The sequence below is a fragment of the Chiloscyllium plagiosum genome, chromosome 3 (genome assembly GCF_004010195.1).
Source record: "Chiloscyllium plagiosum isolate BGI_BamShark_2017 chromosome 3, ASM401019v2, whole genome shotgun sequence".
In the NCBI taxonomy this organism is placed as follows: Eukaryota; Metazoa; Chordata; class Chondrichthyes; order Orectolobiformes; family Hemiscylliidae; genus Chiloscyllium; species Chiloscyllium plagiosum.
Genome location: NC_057712.1, coordinates 31,231,492 through 31,255,917, shown reverse-complemented (window position 1 = coordinate 31,255,917; position 24,426 = coordinate 31,231,492). Strand labels below are relative to the sequence as shown.

The following is a 24,426-nucleotide window of genomic DNA, read 5'->3' as shown; positions in this document are numbered from 1 at the left end:
GTAATTTCAAAATTTGCTTTTTAACTTTGCTTCTTTGAGAATCAGGTGGCATCACACACCATATTTCTCTGAAGTCAGATGCAATCCCACTGAAATCACCTTTCAGGCAACCAACCACGTTTCTCTCATCTTAATTGAGAGACCATTCTTGATTCCTGATTCTCAAAAAGTATGGACAGTCTTTTTCTAAGGTGAAGGGAGATGAGATGTTGTGTTTAATCGACTCCTGGTTACTAACAGTTACCTGACTAGAAAACAAATGGGTTTCTATCCTCATCCGATATCATCATGTCATCATTTTCTAGCACAACCATTAGATGATTATTAGGTGTGAGAATGTTGGCTTGGAGTTGAAAGGCCAATTGCATCATTTCCACTTCTACCCCAGCAGACACCAGCCTATGCTTTACAGACTGAGGACTGAAAGTAGTCCTTGTACTGGTGACTTCTCAGCAAACGTCTCCCCAAGAAGGGAGGGTTTTGTCCATATCACCTGGGTGTTAAAACTTCCTGGTCTGATTGTGCAAATTAACATTTGGTGACAAGGTTTACAACTCTTTGAATCAAAGAAAGGAAAATCAGTCTGTTTCTGAAAGGGGCAGTGATCCTTTCAGACAATGCTTAGTTTCCAGCTGATTTAAAAACCTACCCATCAGCATTTTTACCTATTAAGCAATCTGACTATTTAAGAAATGCACACGCAGTCTCTTATTTGTTATTTTGGCATCGAAATCTTTAACAGTTTTGCAACAGTGAAGTAAGTGCTACAACTATTATAACCAATTAAGAAAGTGATGAGGAGATGAGGAAATTCTTTCCTCACAAAAGGTTCTGAGTCTTTGGAATTCTATGATTCTCTAACTCTGTTCCACAAATGGTAGTAGGATAAGAGTCATTGAGTATGTTTGAGGCAGAGTGATTCTTGCTGAGAAAAGGGTGGGAATGTAATCAGAGGTAGGCATGAACATGGAGTAATCAGATCAGCCAAGATCTTCTGGACAAGCACAGCAGATTAGGGCTGAGTGGCCAACTCCTCTTCCGCATTTGTATTTTTGAATGTAACCAGCAAATTGTGACATAACGATAAATATAAAATACTTTAAACTCTGCTGCAATTGGGATCAGTCCATGACTATTTGCGATGGGTTCACAGTTGGCTGAACACCACAAAGCAAACTCCACTAGTTCTTTTGACACTTAATAAGGAAGAACTCTGGTCAGCAAAACCATAATCATAAAGCTATTACACTGAAAATCAATAATGATTTATTGCAGGATCATTTTTGACAATGTGCAACATATTAGCACTTATTTGTTTTTGCTTTCATGAGACTGAAATCTGACAAGTTACACATCCCTTCTCATGACATTAACTGGGGGCAGTGTGTTTTTTAAATCTCTAGATCAATTGGAGTTTAAGTTTACTCTTGCAACCAATATCAAAGCTGTCACTTCCAAAGCTTTCATGGGGTTTGACTATGATCTCTGTCCATTTAAAATTGTTTTTCCAAGGAACTGCCACACTTTTGGTTTACTTAGTTAATCAATCACGGACACTCAAGGAGTGTTTCTGATAAACAAAGTCTGGGTCTTTCATATACTCTTATGTTGCGTCAGCAGGGGCCTCAGGAGAATAATAAACCACCATAGTGGTCAATCGTTATGGAGAAGAAAATCGATCTATTAGTCAAGTTGATCAAAGAAAAGAGGATTACATCTCCACTGAGCTTCAAGCTAACATAGACTAAATTGTCAAAAGCATCTCTTTACTAACTGCTGTGGATGAATTTTGGCTGGAATCGCAAGCTTCCAAATGGCAACAGGACTCAATATGGAAGTCTCTCACACACATTTCAAACAAATCAAACATTTGCTTGTTGTGAAAAGAGGATTGGAAGGTTGGGACATGCTTCACACAAGAGGGAAACCTGATCCCAGTCCGACCATTTAAATTCAATGTCAAATTCAAATAAATGTCACTTTGGCAGCTTCAAGAAATTTGACTTGCAGTGTGGAAGTCATAAATTTAGAATATAACCATAAAGGTTCTTGAAAGGCAGGTGACGTCTGTGGGTAAAATCAAACTAATTAACATGATGTGAAGTTATTTAAATCTCCAACTTTTTTTTAAATGACAAAGAAGCAGCTTGCTTATGTGATTGAGAGCAGTTTCAGTGACTGTGTGTTGAAATTTAACAGAGTAGCCTTCATGAATACTTGTGTGATTCACACAAACTGTCATTACCACAGCAAGATGAGTGGGTGCACATGCCCCACTGTAGGAAATGGGGATTGGAGAAGTAGGAATGTTTTGACTTCATAATTTAATTGGCAGGGTGAAAAGGATATTTTAAAACATTGTTAATGAAGTATGGCAAAAATAGATATTTGATTTATAAGAGTTTAAGTACTTCACATTGAAAGAAGAAAATCATCACAAGAGATAAGTTTTATTATTCTGTTCACACAGTGAAATCTGTATTAGATGGGAACAAAATTATTTGTTTAATCTTTGCATGACTCCTGAAGTCTGATAAACGAAGCTGCGTCTTTCATACACTCTTATATTGTGTCAGTGTGCATCCAGGGTAAATACTGGGTAAGTTTACATAAGTAACTGTGGAGGTGTAAGGGGCTACTGGGAATGAATAAGGGAATGAAAAAGGTGCATGAATTTTCATGGGGATATTGGGGCCATGGACAGTTGGATGGGTAATGAGTTGACATTTGCATACAAGCGGGAATGGGGGCTCGGGGAAGTCCTAAGTTAGCATGAGGTTGAGTTATAGTGGAGGGCATTAAGAGTGTAAAGAAATCCTGGCAACTGGGAGTCAGAAATCCAAGGCATGCAGTCGAACCAGTAGGCCTCTATGATTATCTATGGCCTGTTTCCCGGGGCATTGGGCATGCCCTCCCACTCTCATCCCCAGTCCTGTCCCAGTCAGGGACCTAGTTTGAGAGATGGGTAGTGCCTTGACCCTAACTACAAATCTTGGGAGGAAAAATCCATGCCTATGATTTCAGTTGTCAATAATGGGCACTAAACGTGGACTCTCCTTATGAGAGTTTACACCAGTCACTAAGCAGTGTATGTGAAACATCCATTTAAAAGTGTGAAAAGACAATAAGTGCTCCAACGTGAATGCAAATATTTGGAATGTTCCATTTCCTAAAATTGCCATTTCCTTAATTGGAAGGTCTGGAATTTAAAATAAGAAAACATCTAAGATTCCCGTCATTTCAATTTCAAGATCCCATGCTCTGCCCTTTCCTGTGCCTTGGGTTTTTTCTAGTTTACATGACTGAGATACTTGCCTTATCTATGATGACAGAGCATTTTTCTTAACCTTAATCATTTTGATATGATTTTCCCTATCTCTTAAATTCCTAGGCTTTGCCACTGTCTGCCTCTGACATCTTAATTGCTTTTCCCTATGTTTCAAATTCATAAGTCCTTTTTCCTCCATCACCTTTCATTCTGCTCAAGCCATTTATTTTCTGGACAACTCCTACCTTCCTCTACATGCCTTCACCTCAAGGCTGGCAGTTCCGTGGAGTGTTGTGCAGTCAATTTTCCAAGCATGTTGTGCATCAGTCAAGAAAGTTCAACCTCTTCTGTTGACTCTTTGGAGCTCCTGATAACTGAACCTGTGTAGCACTATTCTTGAGTGATAACACAAATAACAAGGCACAGCCAAAAGAATGGAAGCAGCTGGGACTAAAGACAGTTTTGAGGAGTGCAGCAAGAAGATGGAAGGAGAATAATTCAATATGCACACTCTTCACGATGGGTAGAGTGTTAAACTGCACAGGAAGTGGGAGAATATACAAAGCGTTTTGTCATCAAATTTGAAAACTTTTCAGAAACAATTCATTAATTTCACACAGAGAATACAGAAAGCCTAAAAAATAACCTTGGTACTGCCCCAAATTTTAATATAATTAATTGCATACTGGGCATTCCCTCTTCATGCTTTCTATAACTTTAATCTAGGACACAAATGAATGAGCGACATAAGAAATTGTTTAGTTGCATTCTTTCATTTTATGTTATTAATTGATTTCATTTACACTTAATTAAATGATATCAGACTTAATCATCTTATGTCCAAACTCCTTCATGTGAGGTTCAGTGTGTCACTTGTGTATCTCTTCCCAGTCTGCAATCTTTCCAACATTTTTGAAGTGATTTGTGACTGTGTCTTCAAGCATCCAGCATTCAAGCACTGCTAATGAAAATCTCAAATTGACCTCAAATAAAATTCTGCCAGCTTTCTTCTACATAGTGGCCACAGGCTGGAAATAATAATCCTTGCCTCGATGTGAATGAGACAAATATGATTTAATGCATTGGAAGGAGCAATTTGATAAAATCATGCACGCTTAGTGAAAAGATCAAATGAGCCATCTGAGCATTATATTTTGGGGTCTATTACAATGATAGGGTATTATTTAGATCAAACCTGTGTTCTTGTCAAAACTTGCTTTCATGCTGAATCCATCATCATTTAATGACCAACAAAATTAATCTACTGCTTGCCCATTTAAGTATAAAATAGAATGATGTTAAAGTCACCATACTTGACAATCCAAGAAACAACCTTAGGAGGAACCCAAACTTCCCTGGTTTCCTGATTTTTTTCTTGAGAACAGAATACACATTCGTCTCCCACAGATATATCCCACTGATGTAAACTCAAAAGCTTGGGTAAAGCTTGGTGGATTCAGACCTGCTTCAGGCTATTTATTAAGTTGCTACTGAGGAAAAATGATGATGGTTAATGTGCACTCTGGAGTAGAGTGGTGCTGGAAAAGCACAGCAATTCAGGCAGCATCCGAGGAGCAGGAAAATCGACGTTTTAGGCAAAAGCCCTTCATCAGGAATACAGGCAGAGTGCCTGAAGGGTGCCCTTCACCCAATCCCATCTTTTCTCTATGGCCCTGCAATGTTTGTTCATTAATCATCCAATTCTCTTTTAAAAATGATGACTGCATTGGCCTCCACCACACTCGCATGTCATGATTAGAAATCCTAACTACTCAATGTGGATAAAATGTTCAGTATTATGTTGGTTCTGTTTTTTTTTGTCAATAACCTTAAACAGTGTTCTCGACGCTTTCAACATTGGCCACCATTTCTCCCCATCTGTTCTTTCCAGAGCCCTGCCTGCATGATTTTGAACATTGTTATCAAATCTCCTCCTAATATCCTTTTCATAGTTTTGCCAATCTATCTCAGTAACTGAAATCTCTTATCCTGGGAATCATTCTTATTAATATTTACTACATGCTGATCAATGCCTTCATATCCTTCCCTCCGTGTGGTACTCAGAATGGGATACAGTCGTTCAGTTGAGGGTGAACCATTGTCTTACAAAGGTTCACCACAGTTTCCTTGCTTTTGTTCTCTGTGTACTCATATTCTATTTATCATATCAAAAGCTTTGTGAACCTTGCCAGCAATTTGCACAAGTCTAGGCCCCTTTCCCTTTTGTTGTTCTTCCTACCAAAATGATTCACTCCATGTTTCTCTGCATTCAAACTCATTGACTAAATGGTCATTCATTTCATCAGTCATTCCTCTTGAAGTATATTGCCATCCTTCTAACAGTTAACAATACTTCCAAGTTTGATGTTATTTAAAATCTGGAAACTGTCCCCTGCACACTCAATTCTAGATCATTCTTGTAGTATAAAAAAAGCAATAGCCTTCACACCATCTCCTGAGAAAACCATATCATACACCACCTTCATTTAAAAAAATAAGATTGATTATTGTTTTTTTAAAATGTCACCTAGCCAACTTTTTATCTATACTGTCACTGTCCCTTTAATTCCATGGGCTCCATCTTTACTGACTAGCATTTGTGTGATAAATAAATGAAACACTTTTTAGTAGTCCAATTACACCACAACATTTGTATTATCTTCCTCAAATCTCTTTGTTTCTGCTTTGAAAATCTCAATCAATAAACAGTACTTTTATTTTTACAAAGAGTAATGAGCAGAGATTAGGGTTTTTTTTAATATGGGGACTGAACAGAAATTAAAGCAAGATTGTGAATTGTCAAGAAGTATGCGTATGAGTTGGAAATTGTGCTCCTCAGGGCCACTATGGATACTGCTGCTTCTGAAGTGCAACAGAATGTGCAAAGGGAGGACAGGAAGAAGGGCAAACACAAAGTCCACATGCCTGTTGGGGGAGCTTGTTCACAAACCTGGCAGAACCTGGTGATTAACAGTTGAATACCACAAACATTCGTGAGTAAGGCAAAAGGCATGTGGAGACCAGGTTTCATGTCCTGATCAACATCCAATGGCTTTTCCTGCAGAATTTGGATAAACAGAAAATCAGGCAGGATTGTGAGAGCCTTCTTCTTCAGAGGGAACAGTTTGTCAGAATTTGATTTTTTTTATTTACAGCTTGGTACTTGAAGACTGTCTTATTCTGAGCAAAGTAACAGATGCTTGGTCTGAAACCCACTCCAGTATATCTGTTTTTTTCAAGATTCTTTATGATTCATTTATCACTCCATGATAATCAGTAACTTTTCGTTCATAGCCTGTAGAATAATAATTGGTGAATTATGTGATTATTTATATATCATTAGAGGGTCTCATGTTGAATCTGATATCAAACATGTTCCATGTAGCTCTTCTGTTATTACATCACATGAATGCATTGCTGATTTGGGATGTAAACAGCAGTTGATTATAGAATACTAATTTGACCATATGCCCCAATAAAACAAGCTCCCACCTTCCTAAAAGAAAAGCCAACAGGAAAAATGCATACCTTCATACAAAGCCTTAAATCCCAGTGATCCAATGGTTTCATCAGACTGTAAATGCAACCACATCTGGTTGCTCATGCTCACAATTAAGTCAGGGACACTCGAACCGGTAAGTCTAAAATGGGAAAAATGCAGGCCATAAGTAGGGAACTGTGAACACTTTGCTGAAATAAATAAAATTCCAGAGTATTTAATTTCCTTAAAACCTGCCTGTTATGTAGCATGTTTTAAAATGACCACATTCAACACCACAAATAAACAAATGAGGAAAGCAGGAAAATAATTAACAGTGAACAGATTGAGTGCATTTGTTTGAACTTAAAGAAAAAAAACATACCTTGATCAACCAATTGGGATACCTGATATTGGACAGTGCAGTGTATAAGCCTTTTATTTTCGATTTGAATATTTCAAATTTGGAATGGAATTTTGCAAATAGCAAAAAAATACAGATAACTTCCCTTCATTTAATGAAAAGCTTCCAGTATAAAATGAAAACAATCTGAAATCAGTTTTGAAATCCTTCCTGGGATGCATTCTCCTTGTTCCACAGCTGTCATTTGTAATGCACTTTAAGTAAAAAATTTAAGTGTTTTATTCATCGACACATGTGGAATCTTATGTGGAATCTTATCAGCCACATAAAACAGGTGGGACAATTCAGAAGATGCGTGTTAGTTATCTGCCCAATACGATCCATCTCTGAGTGACTGATAGCAAATATTATCAATTCAGTGTTACTTAGGAGATATCATCAATATGATGAAAGGTGTAAGCAATATAGTTTGGAATTTCAATTTCAAAATGGAGGCAGATGAATATGGGTCAGTTCTGTGAAGGTGGTGTTTGTAAACAGATCAGAAAGCCAACAGAAACAGTGATTTCGGTGTATGAATTCCAACAAAAATAAATGTGGCTATAACTAACTACCTAGGTGAAACCATAGTGGCATTAAACTGTTCAAATTATGACAGATGGAGTAAACACATTAAGGTCATTAGTTTAGATGGCTCAAAATCTCTGTTCAAAAGAATTAGGAATTGACCACAGAAGCAAGTTTGAGTCAATCTCCTAACAGGAAAATCAAGTCTTCAGGTGAATCAAGCATTTTCTCGAAGTGTTTCAGTTTGTGAAGCTTCTGGGCCAGGAGAATTTAGATAGAAATCTTAAAGTCATTAGAATTGGAAACATTAAGACCATCAGAATTGGGAAAGGTCATGGCAGCAAACTCTGAGAGAAACTGTAAAATTGTCTCAGCAGAACATGGAATAAATTGCTGGGAGGAGTCATTTAGGTTAAAAGGTCAAAAAAGTTGTAAGAGGAGTGAAATTTCACTGGAATAGAGTACCAGTAGAAGGATAGCATTGGGAAACAGTTTGAAATTTAGTTGTGCAGTTTGTATTAAGATATTTCTAACAGTAGTACATAACCACATAACTTTGTGTTTTGTGTAACAATCTTTTGTTGCAATATTAAGGAACATGAAACCTCATGTGCACATGCTTAAATGAGAAACCACTATCTGATCCAAGTGTACAAAATTAAACAAATAATCTACCAAGACTGGGATCTGACTTAACCAGTGTTACCATCAGTTGGGATCATAATGCCAGCAACTGAGATCTCCAGGATGGACAAACCTTGGTAGATCCCTTGCTCATGGTAGACCAAGGAGCAGCCTCCTTTTAGTCTATGCCTGGAGCCAGTGTGTGACAGTTACTGCTGACGCTTCAGACCATCTGTAAGAGGGGTTTTCCCTTCACAATGGTGGCTTGGCAGCTGTGGATCCTCCATTTTAAAACATCCAAAAGAGTACAGATGGTGCCTTCACCTCTCCCAGTGAAAGATGTTCATTCTCACCACAGCCTCAAGCCCTCCCACCTGAGCACAGACCATCTTTAACTGCAAGTGGCTTCCAGTAAAGATCTTTTCTCTGGGAAGATAGCACAGGCAGCCAACATTCAAAACCCACTAGGGCTGTGACCTGGATATGGCACAAACTGCACTGAAAATTCTAAAGTATGCAAGATTGATTCCAAAGTGAGTACCACCTGTATGGAGTTAACATTTTGAGTCCACTATGACTTTCCATCATATTTGATATCGGCAAAGGCTTCCCATAGAAGACAGGTTAGCAAGGTTAAATCTCATGGAATGTAGGGAAAACTAGCCATTTGGATACAGAACTGGCTTGAAGATAGAAGACAGAGGGTGGTGGTGGTGGAAGGTTGTTTTTCAGACTGGAGGCCTGTGATCAGTGGTGTGCCATAGGATCGGTGCTGGGTCCTCTACCTTTCGTCATTTATATAAATGATTTGGATGTAGGAGGTATAATTAGTAAGTTTGCAGATGACACTAAAATTAAAGATGTAGTGGACAGGAAAGAAGGTTACCTCAGAGTACAATGGGATCTTGATCAGATGGGCCAATGGGCTGAGGAGTGGCAGATGAAGTTTAATTTAGATAAACGTGAGGTGCTACATTTTCGAAAAGCAAATTATAGCAGGACTTATACACTTAATGGTAAGGTGCTAGGGAGTGTTGCTGGACAAAGAGACCTTGAAGTGCAAGTTCATAGCTCAGTGAAAGTAGAGTTGTAGGTAGATGGGATAGTGAAGAAGGCATTTGGTATGCTTGCCTTTATTGGTCAGTATTGAGTACAGGAATTGGGATATCATGATGCGGCTTTACAGGATGCTGGTTAGGCCACTTATGGAATATTGCATGCAATTCTGGTCTCCTTCCTATTAGAAGGATGTTGTGAAACCTGAAAGGGTTCAGAAAAGATTTACAAGGATGTTGCCAAGGTTGGAGAATTTGTACTATAAGGGAGAGGCTGAATAGGCTGGAGCTGTTTTCCCTGGAGTGTCGGAGGCTGAGAGATGACGTTACAGAGGTTTATAAAATCATGAGGGGCATGGATAGAATAAATAGACAAAGTATTTTCCCTGGAGTGGGGGAATCCAGAACTAGAGGGCATAGGTTTAGGGTGACAGGGGCAAAATACAAAAGAGACTTAAGGGGCAATTTTTTCACACAGAGGGTGGTGCATATATGGAATGAGATGGCAGAGGAATTGGTGGAGGCTGGTACAATTACAGCATTTAAAAGGCATCCGGATAGGTATATGAATAGGAAGGGTTTAGAGGGATATGGGCCAAATGCTGGCAAATGGGACTAGATTAGGTTAGGATATACGTCGGCATGGACTGAAGGGTCTGTTTCTGTGCTTTACATCTCTATGACTCTGCGAGCTTCCAAGCATATAATAGCAACAAAAGAAAAACAAATAATAGCAGTAGAGTTAAGACCACCCACTCCATTTCTGTAACAGAAGCTCAGACATAGTAAGGCTGGGTGAATATGAGGCATTGCAGAGATTGGAGCTTGTGGATTGGATATAGTGAATAATCTTCCTTCATTGTTAGCCATTCCTCCTGATGGTTGTGATTTCACTGCCCTGGGGGGAAAGAGGATATTCTACGTCTGCACCACTCTATCCACCAGGACATCTAGGTCCCTGCCCATGAAGCATGGCATCAATTGTCCCTCATCTGTCATGTCAGTCACCAATGTCAGGAACCACGAAGGGCAGTTCCAGATTAATGAGGTAAAAACAATGACTGCAGATGCTGGAAACCAGATTCTGGATCAGTGGTGCTGGAAGAGCACAGCAGTTCAGGCAGCATCCAACGAGCAGCAAAATCGACGTTTCAGGCAAAAGCCTTTCATCAGGAATAAAGGCAGTGAGCCTGAAGCGTGGAGAGATAAGCGAGAGGAGGGTGGGGGTGGGGAGAGAGTAGCATAGACGGTGAAGGAGGCCCAGGACCTCCATGTCCTCGGCAGAGTGGGAGAGGGTGTTGAAATGTTGGGCCACGGGGCAGTGTGGTTGATTGGTGCGGGTGTCTCGGAGATGTTCCCTAAAGCGCTCTGCTAGGAGGCGCCCAGTCTCCCCAATGCGATTAATGGTACTTGTCTGATAATCAAAGGCTTTAAAGTAAAAGAACCAGAGGTTACTTGAAGAAAAACATCTTTACACTAAGAATGGTTATGACCTGTTCCCCAAATGAAACAGAGTTAATGACAACTTCCACAAGGGAATTGGATAAACATGATATTCAAAGAGAAATCACAAGACTTTAGAGTAAGGGCAAGGGAGTGGGACTAATCTGATAGCTGTTTCATAAAAGCCAAAAGAGGCACTGGGAGGAAAGCCCTTTTTATGTACTGCATCATACAATAATGATATGACATCTGGTGTACTACTTTGATGACAACAAAGTGGTTGGCATTGTCACGTACATTTCTTTGAAATGCTAAACTCATGTGATGTTTAGTGAGCAAGATTCAGTTGAAGAAATCCATACTTGATTATTTTAGGACTGTTGTGATTTTATTCACAAGAAAGGGGACAACTTATTGAACTTGAAAACAACTTTGATCGAGGGCTTATTGAGTGATTATTCTTTTGGGCTCTTGTAGTCAGGATATCTGATGTCTTGGAACCCTGTAGGGTAATAAGAAAGGAACAGACTGAAGTTTGGACATCTGAGGAATGCTGAGAGAAGATTGTTGCCTTATTAAAAAGGAACATTGTAAGGCATGTAAGAAACTCAATCACATTGCTTTGAGCAAGTTTCACTAACTTTTTTTAAACTTAGAGCTTCATGTCATCCTGTTGCACATACAATAAGATTATATGACTATCTTTTTAATGGAGAATCATCTTTAATATTAATTACGGTGAAATGATGACTCACTTGGGTGAAATTATTCTTGGGCAGGAATACAAAATGGGTAATAGCAAATTCTCTGTACATTTTACACTCCGCCAGATTACTCACTGGCCATTTGTCACTGGGACTTAATATCAATTTCGAGATCATAGAATCTATCTTATTCAGTTTTGCAGTGAAGAAAGGTGCCAGAGAACACCTATTTGACATGACGTCTTTATCAGTACCACGTTAAATGTCACTGACTTAGAATTGTCTATTTCTACACTGACACTTGGTTCAACTGATGATCAAGTGAATGTCACATCCCATCCTAATGGGTCAATTATGGTGGTAAACATTATAATGCTACCATTTCTTTAAACTGGAAAGTAGCAAATATAACCTGTCATATCGCAAAGAGGCAAAAACAGGAAATTATGTTTGTATGTTGTCGGGAAGGCATTGGGATCATTCCCAGAAAGGGTCCAATGGGCACTGGGAAAAAAATCAATACCATCAGGAAGACCCAATTGGATGTATGAAAGGAATACGATGTTTTACCATTTTATTAGACTTCCTTTAATGAGTAATATGCTGTGGATAAAGAAGGGATTGTACTTGCATTTCAAGAAGGAAATTGATAATGCACCTGACATGACAAGAGGCAGGAAATCCCCTTCCCCACCAAGTACTGTTTAGCATGGTGGAGTACCAATTCATCAGCCAAGGGAGGAGGGTACTTGGTAAACAGCAGGTTTCCTTGCCCATGTTTAACCTGGAACCATGAGACTTCATCAGGTCTAGAGTCAATGCTGAGGTCTCCCAGTCCAATGCCCTCCTGACTGTTTGCCACATTACTGCTATCTCTGCTGGATCTGTCCTGTTGGTGGGGCAGGACATATCCAGGGATGGCGATGGTGTTGTCTGGGACATTGCATGTAAGGTATGATGCCGTGAACATGACTTTGTCAGGCTATTGCTTGACTCGTCTGTGAGACAACTCTCCCAATTTTGACACTAGCCCCCAGATGTTGGTAAGGAGGACTTTGCAGGGTTGTATTTGCCATTGGCTTTTCCAGTACCTACATCAATGCCAGGTAGCCTGTTCGGTTTCATTTCTTTTTTGAAATTTTGTAATGATTGATCCAACTAACTGGTTTTCTAGGCATTTCAGAGGGTAGTTGAGAGTTGACTGCATTGCTGTGGACCTGGAATCGCAAGGAGGCCAAATCAGATTTCCTTCCCTGAAGGACATTATTGAACCAGATGTTTTTTTTTCTGACACCTAACAATGATTTCAAGGTCATCATTAGATTCTTAATTCCAGATTTGAACTCGGGTCCCCTGAAAACCAGCTGAGTTTCTGGATTAATTGTCCAGCAATAATACCATAAGGACATTTTTTCCCCACTCATCACTGCTTAAAGGCTGCAGCTGCAACAGCACCCAATTAGATGATCACATTGCAAATTGTTTTAGTCATTGGCACTTGACTCTATTATCTACTTCCTCTTTCAATGAAGGAGATTGCACAGTATTGAATCTGCACCACAGAAGCACATCAGGGCTGCTTGGATCGTGGGTTTACTTCTTGCAAACTCTAGCACCAAGAAGCTCAGAAGCACAAATGCCATGGAAAGTATTACCTCCAAGTTATCTTCCAAATAATACACTTGCTGTCAGGAACATATTTTGCAATTTGTTGATCATCACCAAGTCGGAGTTCTGAAAATTCATACATACCATCATTGTTGTGGTGCACCTTCAAAAGAACTGAAGTAGCTTACATAGAAAGCCCATCCACCTTCATCATACAGCAATGGGGAATGCTGAATAAATGCAGCCTTGTCCAAAGAACAGTCAAAACAACAAATACTAAAAAGGTGTTTTTTTAGACAGTACTCACCAACTTTGATCTCCAGCATCTGCAGACCTCACTTTCTCCTCAATGCTGAATAAATGCAGCCTTGTCCAAAGAACAGTCAAAACAACAAATACTAAAAAGGTGTTTTTTTAGACAGTACTCACGCATATAACACTGTCCTGGTATCTCCCACTTTCCCTCCATCTCCTACAGTCAAGGTGTCATAACCTCGTTCCAGGTCAAATTCTTCAAATTTTAACTTAATGATCTGTGGATAAACAAAACAAAGCTGATGTTTCTCTGAAAATTGATTTTTTCTCATATAAATATTTCAGAATTATTCTCACAAAAATATTAAATCAATTCTACCTTGTTTTCCAACAATTGTTTTCACATATTGTACAGATAATATTTCATTTTTAAAGACTACCTTAAAATAATTGTTCCCAAGTAATACTTATCAAAACATCGTACCGACATAAGGGATGCTAAATTACCAATATTTCCACAGGTAATCATGTGTTTCACATATAGTAACTCTGTTACAGCTTTTGGTGCATCAAGGGTGCATTGCAATTGAACTTAACAAACTAAAATATACCATTCCATTTTTAAATATTTCTGCAAAATGTTAAATCATAGTTAAACTCTGTATCAGAAACAGCAAGTGAGACACAGTCTTTATTTACTCAGGAGACTGCTATTATCATGTGCTTTTGATAGAGATAATTGGTTATACAATACATTATTCTGAGATAAGATGACTGAGACATTTGCATGTGTTTTCCAGGCAAGCACTTTGTTTTGCTAAAGTATATTTGTTTATTTTATGAGAGATTAATGACAGGAACAATCTTAGTGTAACACCAACACAGTGCAGATGAAAACTGTAAGCCATATATGAACACTATGTTCAAAATGAGGCCTGTTCATAACTTGCCATGGTTACCACCCAGTTACTATAGCTAACAGCAGCTCTCATTGGAATACGAGGAGAGTCAGAGCACAGATGGAAATTGCTGGAGAAACTCAGCATATCTGGAGAGAAGTGTCTGAAGAAAGGTCACTGGACTTGAAACGTTGACTCTGCTTTTTCTCCACAGATGCTGCCAGACCTACAGTTCGTTGTTTGTTGCAGAGGGCCAGAACATGTGTCTTTTGGGTATCGGAACAATAGAATCATAGTATCCCTACAGTGCAGAAAGAGGGCATTTGGTCCATTAATCCACACCAACCCTCCAATGAACATCCCATCTGGACTCAGCCCCCATCCCACTCTACCTCCATGACCCCACATTTCCCATGGCTAATCCACTTAGCCTGCATATCCATGGATACCACAAGGCAATTTAGCATGGCCAATCCACTTAATATGCAAATCTTTGGACTGTGGGATGAAATTGGAGCACACATCAGAAACTGACACAGGCCTGGGGAGAACGTACAAACTCCATGCAGACAGTCACCCTAGGCTGCAATTGAGCTGGGTCGCTGGTGCTGTGAGGCAACGATGCTAACCACTGAGCCTGATCTTTCAACAAAATTGTACAATCACCTTTGAATTGATGAACACCTTCAAAACTAATTTAGGTAGACTTAAAAGTGAATTATAACTGCAACCATAGAATTGTATTTAATAGAAGTAACAGTATCTTGCTGACTGACTTGTAATCGAGTTTTTGGGAAGGCTCATTTTATAAATTACTGCTCAGGTTCATAACAGGTCAGCTGTGACCCTCCTCCAGGATCAAGGATGCCATGAGCAGATCTCTGTCCTCCAGAGTGCCTCCAGTCAATCACAGATTGCCAGCTCCATTGAACAGCAATGCCACTGGGTGGCAGTGGGAAAGGCAATGGGAGGCAGAGGTTTCTGATGATATGACACTTGTTGCAAACTTTCAGAGTAGCTGCTTTTCAATTAAATGTTCATGAATAAAAGAAAGAACTTCATGCTTGGGGAGCTCTCAACATCCAAGCCATGTTTCCTATTTTTATCCAGACATCGAGAATTCAAGGGGTGAAAATGTGTCAAGAAACATTTTTAGTCTTGTAGGGTGGGTAATGTGGATTTAGCAAAATGTTACCTAGACTTCATGTGTCAATCTCTTGTCACATGACTTCATGTGACAAGAGATTGCATCAACTGAGATTTAGAAGGAAAGTGTTCTTTTGATTGAAGTATCCAACATATCCTTGATAGATGAAGTCATGGGGATCTAATAGAGATGTGTGACTTAAAAATTAGTAAAATACAGGAAAATAAATTTAGCCCTTCAAGTCTTTTTCATCATTCAATGAAATCCTGGCTAATCTGTGAACTAACTCTATCTGTCCACCTGTACCATATATTCCTTAATATATTTAGTTAACAATAACTATGAATTTCAGATTTAAGATTTTACCAACTAGTATTTGATATTTGCAGAAGTTTCATAGTTCAAACAACCTTTGTGTGTAGAATTGTTTCATAATTTCAATCCTCAAAGGTGCTACTCCAGTGTTTAAGGAGATGTCCTGAATACTGGACTCCCAGTTATCTGTATTGACCTTAACCGTTTCCCTTAGTATGTTGGATACTTCAATCAAAAGAACACTTTCCTTCTAAATCTCAGTTGGTGCAATCTCTTGTCATAATTTGACACATGAAGTCTAGGTATCATTTTGCTAAATCCACATTACACACCCTACAAGGCTAAAAATGTTTCTTAACACATTTTCACCCCTTGAATTCTCGACGTTTTGATACAACAGTCAGCTTTCCATGGACCTTTTTGCTGTGACTCTGTCACAGTTCATGATATTTTAATGATCTTTATGCCTAGATCACCATGGTCCTTTTGAAACTCTGCTGTTTCCAGTTTTTCATCATTTGGAAACTGCATCAAGATCATTCAACAGACTTCATTCAAATAAGCAAGGCAAAAGTGAGGACTGCAGATGCTGAAAATCAGAGTCTAGATTAGAGTTCAGCTGGAAAAGCACAGCAGGTCAGGCAGCATCCGAGGAGCAGGAGTCAATTAAAAATATCTTCACTGAGGGATCTGATTTCAATCTGGACCTCCGCATCCATGGGCTATGGGAATGTGAAACCAACATTTGGAGTATCTATTCCTGATGTACTATCCAGAGGTCCTTACAGAATGTTTATAAATGGGTTTCAGCTCTAATACAATATGTATTCAAAACCACAGTCACGTATTGTGATGGCTGACATTAAAAAATATTACTACTTGATTGAGTTAGAGGAACATGAAATCAGGTAGAGCAAGCTTTCAATACCTTCAGAAGAGAAGTGTAAAGGAGAAAATTGGTGCGAAAAATGTACAAATTGTAATCAACTGCAGCATCTTTCCAAGAAGCTGATTAACACTGCAAAATGTGCAAAACTTAGTGCTGCTTTTAATATAAAGTCCAATAAATATAATCCATGTAAAGAATTTAAAATTTGCCTCAAGAATTTAACAACAGCAGCAATCACCCTGACATCTCCATTATTAGATACTTGATAGTGTAACATATAATGGAATTGAGGAAACATGCAAATCTAGTATCCCAAAATGTAATGGCTTTGCTTCAATTCGAAAAGCGATCTATTGCAAGCTATCCAGCACACTCGTATTCTATTTCTATAAATTCTGCAGCGTTGACAAGTGAATTGTGTTTCAGGATACTACATGATTGTTACAATAAGAAGTAACATTACTCGTTGTATTATAAGAAATTGAAAAACACATTTGTGCACCTGCTCCCAGGAATTTTTTTTATCCTCACTCAGCAAGCTTCTTGAGATTAGGAAACGATTGTTAATATGCAAATGTATTCAACTACCAGTGTCAGCATGATATACCTAAGATGACATTTATAGTGATATATTGAGAGAAATTAAAGATTGTAGTTCCCAAAATCACTGGAGAGTTTGCCTGTCCTCGGGTTTTGCCTGTCCTCGGATGCTGCCTGAACTGCTGTGCTCTTCCAGCACCACTAATCCAGAATCTGGTTTCCAGCATCTGCAGTCATTGTTTTTAGCTCTACTTTTTTATCTCATCAGCAAATCTGTTTAGAAATACTGGAGTGACGGTAGTGTTCTTTAATCAGATTTTCAGTGACATGATCATAATCAGGAAGCAGGCAACAGCTCAAGCTAATATTTACTTTTCTTTTGACTTTGTTTATACTCCTGATAAACAAATCTTGAAAAAGGAACAAGAATTAAATTAGCCACCTTTTGTGTTGAGACCCACTGGGCTGAGTCTTGTCATTTTTGTCAGGTTTCATGGAGGGTTATACTTTGTAAGGCCAATTGAGCTTTCTCGGGCTATCATCCCGAAATCACCCCATTAACCCATACGGCAATGCTCTCCTCCGATATTAGCCCAAAGTTCCTGCTTGCAGATGTAATTGCTATTGCACAAATATCCCAAGATAACTTTGGAGCCTGGTACCAGCACCACCGCTGGGCATCTGGACAAGCACTGGCATTCCAAAGCTGTCCTGCATCATTGCACACACTCCTACACATCACAGGTGATAACAGAAACAGGGGCTATGATTGATGACAGGGGCTTCGAGGTCCCCCTGGATAGGATTGTACAACAGAATCTGTCCGCTTCCCACGGACTAACAGGGAGAACATGACACCCAAACTCTGCCAATCTTGTCTGAGGTTGCCATGTGGCTCAGTGCCATTGCCATCACCCAGCAAAATTCCCAGCCATGCAAGAAAGGTCTTTGTGTTTGTTTAACCATTTTCTGTCTGCTACCTCACACTCACTCTCTTTCTGCTACTGTACCATGCACTATCACTCTCATTATTGCCTGCAATATCTGCCCTCACTCATTTTCACCCATCCCAATCCCTAACATACAAACCTAGCATGACCTCTGCCTTGCCTCCTCACTCACCAAGGATAACGTATCCCTCTTCTGCACCAGCATTTACACATTATTCACCCCTTCTCATCTCACTCAATCTCTCTCTTTCTCTTATTGCAGTAGAAAACAGTACACATGAGGACACAAAGGGTCAGTTCATGTAGCCGGCTGCCTGACATCATTCTCCACAGACCCCTTTGAGGAAAGGATCTGAATGCTGCCACGTTTGTAGAGGACGCAAGCATAGATGGGAAGGCAGAAGTGAGCATGACACAACGTCTGCAGAGATATTGTCATCCTCTCTGCCAATGTGCCAGTATATTCCAAGTTTAATCCTGCTTCCAATCGGAGGACACCAACAACCTTTAAGAAGAAATTCAAATTTACAGCAAAGCTGTAATGTCATTGTGACAAGAATTTTTTTTAAAATGAATTTTACTGACTAAATTCACTCTTAACCATGTTTGATCGAAACGTGACTCTAGTCAACTGCTCGAGAAAACCTGGCACCACCAACACTACCTGAGAGCAGACAGAAATAATAATAAATGCTGGACTCGAAAGAAATATCCACATTTTGAGAAGAAAAAGAGAAGGTGATGTCAACAATGCAACAATTCAGTCAAGATCAGTTGGAAATACCTAGACGTCTGTTCATATCAGATTCTGTGGGGTTGATTTTTTTGAGCATATGGAACTGATGGCGGATGTGGAGAATTTGCACATTGCACAAAAGATGTATCCTGAATAGCATAACAAGTTATAATGGAGACACGTTTACATGCTATCACCAGTTCATTTTCAACTGGAAACATAGCATAATTTGGTATTTCTGCTTCATTTGTGGCTCGTTACAATATTCATAACTGCCTTTTTAAAATCATATAAAAGAAAATAATATATTTTAACATTAAAATACAAAACCATAAAATAATTTGATTTATGAGCACTGCAGTTAAGAAGTATCATTAAATACTGACGATTTATACCAACATTACTGCTCTCATAATACAATATTTAAGTTAGGAGAATTCATGTCATTCAGCCTCTCAAGTCTGTTCCACCATTTGACAAGATGGTAGGTTGATCTAATTGCGGCCTCAGCAGCGCTTAAATGTCTATCCTCTATTATGTTGCCTTCAAGTTGATCCAATAGCTGTCGAACTAAAACTTGAAAATATTCAATTACTCCATTTCCAATGGTGTCTGGGGGAGAGTATTCCACAGAACAATGAATGTCTGAGAAGAGGACATTCTTGCCTCCAGCTTAAATAGATCATCCCCTCACTTTTTAACAGTGTTGCCTAAACCTAGGCTTTCCAATAGGGGGAAATAACCTCTCAGCATTCATCCTATGAATTCCCCTCAGTATTTAATAGGTTTCAATAATCCAACATCCAATTAAAATGCAGATAACAAGAAATCCATATAAATGCAATATCATACCAAATTTTACCCATTGGTGTTCAATCATAGGACTGAACACAAACATTATTCAAAGGGTGGACTCCCAGAACAGTGTTGTATCCTAACTGTTTTTTTCCTGTGGAGTTTCAGTAAACTAGTTTGGGTCATTCAAAGTCATGACTATCTCTACCAACTTTATCAGTTAGACTAGAACGCTCCAACGTGCAAGGTTTGTAACTTATTTGACGGAATATTCAACTCAAATGTTTGATGTTCACATTAAAAAAAATTAGAAATAAATAACATTACAACCTTTGCCTCCAACACACTACTTCACTAATACTAATATAATCCACATGAATATATTTCATCACCATCACTGCAAATGGCTAAAATTCATCATGGTAATTCCTGCATATTATTGAATTTATAGCTAATGGAAACTATAAGATGATGGAAAAGGTTTTGTCAATGCACAATGATGTAGCTTGAGATAACTTAACAGACCTTAACAAAATTTGATGAGGTTGGATAATGATGCATAGAGCAAAGCATACCAGCTGAATTTGTTGGATTCAATGGTGCTTCCTGTGTTACAGCTGTAATTAAAATTGCATGGTCAGTCAGGAGCACAGTTAGTGGGAGTGAAGACTTCACGTGAGTGAAGAGGAAATGTGCTTCACAGTAGTAAAGAGTTGGCTTAAGTAAGGTTTAATGCAAAAAGTAGAGTCGAGAGTGCGGTGCTGGAAAAGCACAGCAGGTCAGACAGCATCCAAGGAGCAGGAAAATCGATGTTTCAGGCATAAACCCTTCAACAGGATTCATTTTGGGCATAAGCCCTTCATCAGGAATGAAGGGCTTATGCCCAAAACATTGATTCTCCTGCTCCTCAGATGCTGCCTGACCTGCTGTGCTTTTCCAGCACTACACTCTCGACTCTGACCTCCAGCATCTGCAGTCCTCACTTTCTCCTCCTGCAAAAAGTAAAGATTTCGGATTGAGATGTGGCCAGGAGAGAATAGAACCAGCAGACTGAGAGGCTCACCCTGCAGTGAGACCAGTAGTGGGATGACATTGCACACAACAATTTGAAGCAAGTTCAGGAAAAAGAGGTGACTGGTGAGTATTTTTTTCACCTTTTAAGTTCAGGTAAGATCATCATGATCTAGATCAAGTTTTTTTTTCCCTCTTTTTTTTTTGAAAAAACTAGTTCAGTATAAGTTTGCTATTCATCGAAAACAATTAATTACTATAAAATGTATGACTATAAAGAGTAGGGATTCTAAAGTAAATAATTAATGATAATGAGACATTGCTAGCAGGACAGTTGATGAATTGTTGCTCCAGCATGTGGGAGCTGCTGGAGACCAAAGTTGTAAACCATCTGTTGTAAATGTTTGCAGCTCAAGGCACTTTGGAACCAAGTTGTGGGAGGGCAGTCTGCAGATATGTGCCACCTCCGGGAAGGGAAAAGTTACCAGGACATTTTGCTCCAAGAGACAGTTATACCCTCCAGATGAGCACGTTTACATTTAATTTGCATTCAGGTACTGGGGCTGACCACAGGTGAGTCAGTCTGGTGACCAAGCGAGCAGTGTTCAAGGAACCTTGGTATCTGCAACTGTCCTACGGTTAGAGGTTCTTGCAAAGTGTGAATGAGAGTTGGCGCTGCAGGGAGGATAAGTGAATTAACCATGGTACCATACAGGGGGTGTTCAATTAGGGAGAGGAGAGAGAAATGCAGTAGTGGTAGGTGACAGTGAATTAGGTATAGATACTGTTTTCTGCAGCCATGAGCATGAATCTTGAATCTGTGGGTTGTCTGCCTGGTACCTGGGTTAAAAAGACCTCCTCAGGATCAGAGACGAACACAGGTTGGGAAGAGAGGATTCAAGGATAAAGGAGAGAACTTGTGTTTGGAGGCGGAGAATGAGGGTGAGATCCTAAATCAGTCAGTTTTTACCCAGGAGAAGGATCTGAAGGATAGTGAGATTGGTAAGGAGCATGCTAATATGCGAGGGCATTTTGAGATCAATAAAGAAGTTGTGTTGGATCTCTCGAAGAGCATTAAGTTGGATAGGTCCCCAAAGCCCATTATCTACCCCAGGTATTTGAGAAAGGCAAGAGAAGAGATTGCTCGGGCCTTCACCAAGATCTTTGCATCATCATTCCCCACTGGAGAGGTCCCAGAGGACTGACAAGTGGCTGATATTGTTCCTATGTTCAAGAAGGGAATTAGGGATAATCCAGGAAACTATAGACTGGTGATTCTCACATTGGTGGTTGGGAAGCTATTGGAGAGAATTCTTGGGGATAGGATTTCCGTGCATTTGGAAAAGCAAGGCCTAATGAGGGACAGTTAGCAGGGCTTTGTGCAGGGCAGATCATGTCTTAGTGAACTTGATTGAATGTGTTGAGAAGGTGACAAACTTGATTAATGAGGGTAGAGCAGTGGATGTTGCCTATATTAATTTTAATAAAGCTTTAAACAACGTCCCTCATGGTCGGCTCATCCAGGTGATTAAGATGAATGGCATGCATGGTGACTTGTCCGTGTGGATTCAGAATTGGCTTGTCCATAAAAGGCAGAGGGTAGTGGTGGAAAGCTATTTCTCTGGCTGGAGGTCCATGACTAGTAGTGTTCTGCAGGGATCCATACTGGGACCTCAGCTGTTTGTGATTATATGCAAATGACTTGGATGAAAATGTAGATGGGTGAATTAATAAGTTTTCACACAATACAAAGATCAGTGGAATGATGGATAGTGTAGAAATTTGTCAAAAGATACACGGGATATAGATCAGTTGCAGATATGGGCAGAGAAATGGCAGATGGAGTTTAATCCTGGCAAGTGTGAGGTGCTGTGCTTTAGGAGATGAAATGTTAAGGAAAGGTATACAGTTAATGGCAGGACCCTGAACAGCATTGATGTACAGGTAGATCCTCAAGCCCATACTCCCTGAAAGTGCCATGCAAATAGCTAGGGTGGTAAAGGCGGCGTATGCTTGCCTTTATTGATCGGGGAATTGAGTACAAGGGTCAGGATGTCATAGTTAGGACACACTTACAATTTGCATTCAAGTCTGATCACCCCATTATATTCTGATTATATTCCCAATTTTCATCACCAAACCATCATCTCCCAGACCGTCCACAACCTCATCATCTCTGGGGATCTCCCATCCACAGCCTCCAACTTCATTGTCCATGAACTCTGCACTGCCCAATTCTAACTTCTACAAAAGATTCACAAACCTGATTTCCCGAGTTGACCCATTGCCTCAATCTGCTCCTGTCCCACTGAACTCATCTCTGCATACCTTGACATCGTCCTGTCCCCATTAGTACAGGAATTCCCCACCTCCATTTGGGACACCACCCAAGCCCTTCACCTCCTCTAAGATTTTTGTTTCCCCGGCCCCCAGCGCCTCATCTTCACCATGGACATCCAATCTCTGTATACATCGATCTACCACAATGAAGGTCTCCAAGCCCTCCATTTCTTCCTCTCACACCGTCCCAACTTGTACCCTTCCACCAACACCCTCATCTGCCTGGCTGAACTGGTTCACACTCTCAACAACTTCTCCTTCCAATCCTTCCACTTCCTCCAAACCAAAGGGATAGCCATGGGCACCCACATGTGACCTAGCTATGCCTGTCTCTTTGTTGGGTACACAGAACAGTCCATCTTCCGCAGCTACACTGGCATAATCCCCGATCTTTTCCTCCGTTACATCAATGACTGTATTGGCGCTACCTTGTGCTCCCACATGGGGTTGAACAGATCATCAACTTCACTAACACCTTTCACCCTGACCTCAAATTCACCTGGACTATCTCGCATACCTCCCTCCCCTTCCTGGACTTCTCCATCTCTATCTCTGGCGACCAATTCACCACAGACATTTACTACAAGCCCACTGACACCCACAGCTACCTGGACTACACCTCCTCCAACTCTCCCTCCTGTAAAACGCCATCCCTTATTCCCAATTCCTCCGCCTCTGCCGCATCTGTTCCCAGGATGACCAATTCCACCTTAGAAAATCCTAGATGGCCTCCTTCTTCGAAAATCGCAATTTCCCTTCCCACGTGGTCGATGATGCCCTCCAGTGCATCTCCTCCACTTCCCGCACATCTCCCTTGAACAACACCCCTCCCAAAGCAACAAGGACAGAACCCCCTGGTCCTCACCTTCCACTCCAAACCTATGCCCACGCCTCCCCTCTCACCTCCATCCAAGGCCCCAAAGGATCCTTCCACCTCCAACAGAAATTTACCTATACCTCCACCAATGTCATCCACTGTATCCGTTGAACCCGATGTGGTGTCCTCTGCGTCAGGGAGATAGAACGCCAACTTGCGGATTGTTTCAGAGAACATCTCTGGGACACCTGCAACAACCAATCCCACCCTCCTGTGGCTGAACACTACAACTCCCCTCCAACTCCACCAAGGAAGTGCAGGTCCTGGTCCTCCTCCATCACCAAACCCTTACCAACCGACACCTGGAGGAAGAATGCCTCGTATTTCACCTTTGGACCCTGCAACCAAACGGGGTCAATATGGATTTCACCAGATTCCTCAATTTTCCTCCCCCCACATTATCCCAGTCACAAGCTTTCAGCTCAGTACTGTACTCTTGACCTATTCATCACCTTTCCCATCCATCCTCTCCACCCTCCGCCCTGACCCATCACCTTCTCTCCCACCTTCATCTACCTATTGCGTTCTCAGCTACCTCCCCCCCTCCCCCCCCCCCCCCTC

At 40.3% G+C, this 24,426-nt stretch overlaps 1 protein-coding gene across 1 annotated transcript in view; it reads right to left on the bottom strand.

The window, feature by feature from the left end:
* LOC122548600 (CUB and sushi domain-containing protein 1-like) overlaps positions 1 to 24,426 on the bottom strand; it is a 2,366,391-nt gene that overhangs the window by 568,685 nt on the left and 1,773,280 nt on the right. The window contains exons 11-12 of the mRNA XM_043687435.1: positions 13,541 to 13,644; positions 6,797 to 6,909 (exon numbers count right to left, since the gene is read on the bottom strand). Coding sequence (XP_043543370.1) covers positions 6,797 to 6,909; positions 13,541 to 13,644 — 217 coding nt within the window. The remainder of the gene's footprint in view (positions 1 to 6,796; positions 6,910 to 13,540; positions 13,645 to 24,426) is intronic.